This window comes from Arachis ipaensis, chromosome B07 (assembly GCF_000816755.2).
Source record: "Arachis ipaensis cultivar K30076 chromosome B07, Araip1.1, whole genome shotgun sequence".
NCBI lineage: Eukaryota > Viridiplantae > Streptophyta > Magnoliopsida > Fabales > Fabaceae > Arachis > Arachis ipaensis.
The window spans coordinates 18810266-18815347 of NC_029791.2; the positions used below are offsets into that span (position 1 = coordinate 18810266).

The following is a 5082-nucleotide window of genomic DNA, read 5'->3' on the forward strand; positions in this document are numbered from 1 at the left end:
CTACTTATTCCTAGGAAAACACAAATGTTAAGCCCAAGTGGTAAAAGTAAAACTCAAAAAGGTTAATTGAATTTTTTGCTTATTAACGGATAAATAAAATAACAGAACATTCATGTATTCTTTTTTCTTTTCTTTTTCATATGCGTTTCCAGTTTTTGAGAAAACATTAAAGTACTTTCCATCTTAGCCGTTTAAGAATTCATCAAACAGTAACATTATAACAATACTCATAAGTCCTACTTACGTGTCCGTTGTCTTCTTCTCTTTCTTCTTCTTCTTCTCTCTCTTCCATTGCTATGGGGTCATGGTTGAGTCAAGAAAGAGGGTAGTGTATGGCACTGCATTGCCTTGCTGTACACTCTTATTCTTTAATCCATTTGGCTTTTACTCTCTTTTTGTTCCCTCTTTGCTCATTCGTTTACTTTGCCAAATAAAGTAGAAAAAGAAAAAGGCAAAAAAAAAACCCCCTCACTTTTCTGAAAAAAACATTTTTTTTATATTTTATTTTGAATTTGGGTTGTGAAGCATATGTCTTTAGTTGTAAACTTGTAGCTGTTACTGAATCTTCTCTCAAGCTCAGGGGAAAAAAAAAAAGAAAGCTTTCAATCTCATCATGCAAATTCACACTGGATTTATGTTCTGCTATGCTTCAGATTCTTCATTGTTCTTGTGACAAGTACTTGTCAGAATCTGAAGCTGCTTCAACTTCCATAGCTTCTTCTTCTTCCGAGTTCTGCCATGAATCACCATTCTGCTCCTCAGGTTCCATTAAGGTGAGTAATCATTGAAAAGTGTTACCTTTTTCTTGCCCCTTTATGGTAACTGGTTACTGGTACTTGTAGTTAAGTTGGCAGATCTGGGGTGTTGTGTTTTGAGAGAGTGTTGTTCATGGTTGGTGACAATTTGGGAAAATGGTTTCCACATTGTGGTTTTATTGCTATCTCAAAACTCCAATAATATGTTTTGAAAAATGAATTTTTGGGTCTCTTTTCTCAGATGATGTTGTTGCATGTTTTTTCTTCTGGATGTGTAGCTCTAAAATCTAAATTGCTACAAAAAATCTGGTTTAGGATCTCAAGTTATCTGGGCAGAAAGGTGTTTTGTTTTTTTCAATTTTTCTTCTGATTAAAAATGAAAAAAGATTTGGTGAACTGCTTTGACTGTTGTTGGTGTTTTAATTTCCTTCCTAATCCAAAAAATGTGGTATGTTTTTGAAGAAGAAAACTTGCATTTTAATTCATCCATTAATTCTATATTCAAATGCAGCTATTCACGACCTTTCCTTTTTCATCTTGAGATTAAAGCAATCTTACAGTAGTTGATGGTTGACATGAAACTATTTGTTTCTGAGGATAAACTCTAGATATGTTAGTTCAAGCTATCAAAACTAGTCAAAATTTCATTTAGTTTAGTTTTAAGAAAGCTATAACTACTCAATGATCTTATACCTACCCATATGACTTAGTTTTACAGTGGAATTCACTCTATTATTATATTAATACATAGAAAGTTATGAATCAGTACATAGCATGTATGCTTAACTGCTTTTTACTCTTAGTCTTTGTACTTTCTCACCTATGAACTACCAAAAGTAATTGTTTCAACCTTAATTGTTCAGAAGACTTTCTCACCTATAAGCTGCTAAGCATGTTTCTAATTTCACACTGAGCTGGTTCGAAACTATGCTTATGGTTGTAGTATGATAAAATTTCTGAAGATGATTGTTTTTAAATTTTAATATGTATTTAAAATATCCTCTTAGAATACGTTTTCTCTTTTAGGCTGTAAATCTAGAGCTTTATTCTCCCTTTTTTCAGTCACACAAAGTTTGTTCTTCCATTATAATTAAGCAACAATTCATCAGTGGTTTACAATTGCCTATGTGTTTCTTACTTGAATCGGATGCTACGTTTACTTAATTGGAATTGTTCTGTGATTATGTTCTGGAGTTTTTGTTTAGTCTACATTATAGCTTCTTTATGTTGTGCTTATTCTCACTTTATCATTTTTTACTTTGATTTGTGTCATGCTAAATCAGGAAACTATGAAGGATGGAAGAGGTTACTTTGAATTCAATTGTCAACATTTTATACCTTTCAGCAAGAAAACTATCCATGAAGTTCTATTTACCTCTACTGCATCCTTTATTTTTAAGCATTGTTGTTCTTTCTCCTCTGGTCTTTGCTGACTTAAGTTCTGATAAGCAAGCCCTTCTTGATTTTGCTGCGGCTATCCCCCACCGTCGCAACCTTCAATGGAATTCATCTACCAAAGTTTGTACATCTTGGGTAGGTGTCACTTGCAATTCGAATGGCACCCGTGTTGTTTCTCTCCGGCTCCCTGGAATTGGACTAGTTGGCACCATCCCGGCTGACACGCTCGGCAAGCTTGATGCTCTTAGAAATCTCAGCCTTCGTTCAAACCTACTCTTTGGAAGCCTACCCACCGATATTACTTCTCTTCCATTACTCCAAAACCTCTACCTTCAGCATAATAACCTTTCCGGTAATATGCCTACCTCATTGCCTCCCCAACTCAATGTACTTGATTTGTCTTACAATTCTTTCTCCGGTGGTATTCCAAAGACACTACAGAATTCAACACAGCTAACAAGATTGAACCTACAGAACAATTCCCTATCCGGAGAGATACCGAATCTCAATGTTGCTAAGCTCAGGCATTTGAATTTAAGCTACAACCACTTGAATGGCTCTATCCCTCCTGTTCTTAAGAACTTCCCGAATTCTTCCTTTGAAGGGAACTCTCACTTATGTGGATTGCCTCTAAAGCCATGCTCTGTAGCTCCCCCAAGACCTACGTCAGCACCACCTCCATCGTCGCCTCTTGTAAGAAAAAGCTCCAAACATAAACTGAGTAAGGCAGCTATAATCGCAATCGCTGTTGGTGGATGCGTGCTTTTGTTGTTGTTAGTTCTTGTCATTGTTCTTTGCTGTTGTTTGAAGAAAAAAGATGATGGAAATGAAAGACCTAGTAGTGTAAGTAAAGGGAAGGGTCCTAGCGTCGGAGGGAGGAGCGAGAAGCCAAAGGAAGAGTTTGGAAGTGGGGTACAAGAACCTGAGAAGAACAAATTGGTTTTCTTTGAGGGAAGTTCCTATAACTTTGATCTCGAGGATCTGTTGAGGGCTTCGGCTGAAGTTTTGGGGAAAGGTAGTTATGGTACTGCATATAAGGCTGTGTTGGAGGAGTCGACAACCGTCGTGGTTAAACGGTTGAAAGAAGTTGTGGTGAGCAAAAAGGACTTCGAACAGCAGATGGAGATCATAGGAAGAGTCGGACAGCATCCGAATGTGTTGCCACTTCGTGCATATTATTATTCAAAGGACGAGAAGCTTTTGGTTTATGACTATGTCCCAGGTGGCAATTTATCAACACTTTTGCACGGTAAGCATTTCTTCTAAGGTTTATAATACATTATTCTTTTAATTGCTTTAATACATTGAGACTCTCTATAATGTTGTTTCTGTTCATTTCAATATAATTGCACGGTAAGCATTTCTTCTAATACATAAAATGCATTTGTACTAATTTTAGTCCAAACAATAGAATTTGTAATGCATTGTTCGTTCTGCATGGCATGTGCAGATGTCAGTTGCACCCTTTTTCACAATCATCCTATAGATTGTATGTTATGTATATGTGTATTGCATGTTCCCACTCTTTTTGTATTATTTGAATCAGCTAAATCATTCACTTACCTTAATTTGAATCTGAATTTTGATGACAGGTAATAGATCAAGTGGAAGAACTCCATTAGATTGGGACTCAAGATTAAAACTCGCACTTGGAATTGCCAAAGGAATTGCTCACATACATTCTGTTGGTGGTCCAAAATTCACTCATGGAAATGTCAAAGCCTCGAATGTCCTCATCAGCCAAGAGAATGATGGGAGCATTTCTGATTTCGGCCTGACGCCACTCATGAATGTTCCCACAGCTCCCACTAGAGCTGCAGGTTACCGTGCGCCGGAAGTCATTGAAACCAGGAAGCACACCCATAAATCGGATGTGTACAGTTTCGGTGTCCTCCTTCTTGAAATGCTTACTGGGAAAGCTCCGCCAATGTCTCCAGGACGCGATGATATGGTTGATCTCCCAAGGTGGGTCCAATCGGTCGTTAGGGAGGAGTGGACGGCCGAGGTTTTTGATGTGGAGCTAATGAGGTACCAAAACATTGAAGAAGAAATGGTGCAAATGTTGCAAATTGGCATGGCATGCGTGGCGAAGGTTCCGGATATGAGACCTACCATGGAGGAGGTAGTGAGGATGATAGAAGAGATCCGGCTATCTGACTCCGAGAACCGGCCGTCTTCCGAAGAGAATAAATCCAAGGACTCAAATGTTCAAACTACTCCATGATTATTAAATCTGATTGATTTACTTTTGCTTTGTTTTCCTTACAAACCAAATTGATTTCTAGAACTTTCTTATCCAGGAAGCAAACATAAAATGGTATATAAGAGTGGCCTTCAATATTTGTCATGGATGAAATTCCTTGAGTTTATTTGAGTAGCTTTTACTTTCTTGAATTCTTGTGTATTATTAACATTGTGATTCAATTGATGATGTTCATTCAAGAACAATTTAACCCCCTCTTAATTGTTGTTAGCACCTCATTTTATGTATATTACATCCTTGATCTTGATTCCAGAGATGAGTAATGATAATAAAATATAATAATATTTTAGGGAACAGAGCTTATTAAGTGCAATGAAACATAGACAGGGACACGGATACTAGTCACAATTCAAACATGTAAATATTAGATAATATTAAAATAATATTAGTTTGAATTTACTAGGTTAGAGTGGTGAAAGTCACACATTCGATTACTCACCTGAAGCTTTATATACATACATTCACGCCTTTGGCACTAGCTAGCAAAAAGAATATGCTCTCTGATTCTATCTAACTATACGCAAAATCAGCATGCAATCTTCTAACATATTTGCTTATTTTAATCTATCTATACACCACATATATCACACCTTTAGTCACCTAATATCAGTAGTAACATCCCCCCTCAAGCTGGGGAGCATGGAACTTGGTATTGCAAGATGGAAG

The 5082-nt window shown here is 36.9% G+C and overlaps 1 protein-coding gene across 1 annotated transcript; it reads left to right on the forward strand.

Moving 5' to 3' along the window:
• On the forward strand, nt 213-4617 carry LOC107609201 (probable inactive receptor kinase At5g58300). Its single transcript, XM_016311064.2, has 3 exons — nt 213-773; nt 2039-3402; nt 3746-4617. Exons 2-3 carry the CDS (start codon nt 2052-2054, stop codon nt 4375-4377), a joined length of 1983 nt encoding a protein of 660 aa, XP_016166550.1. The 5' UTR covers nt 213-773; nt 2039-2051; the 3' UTR covers nt 4378-4617.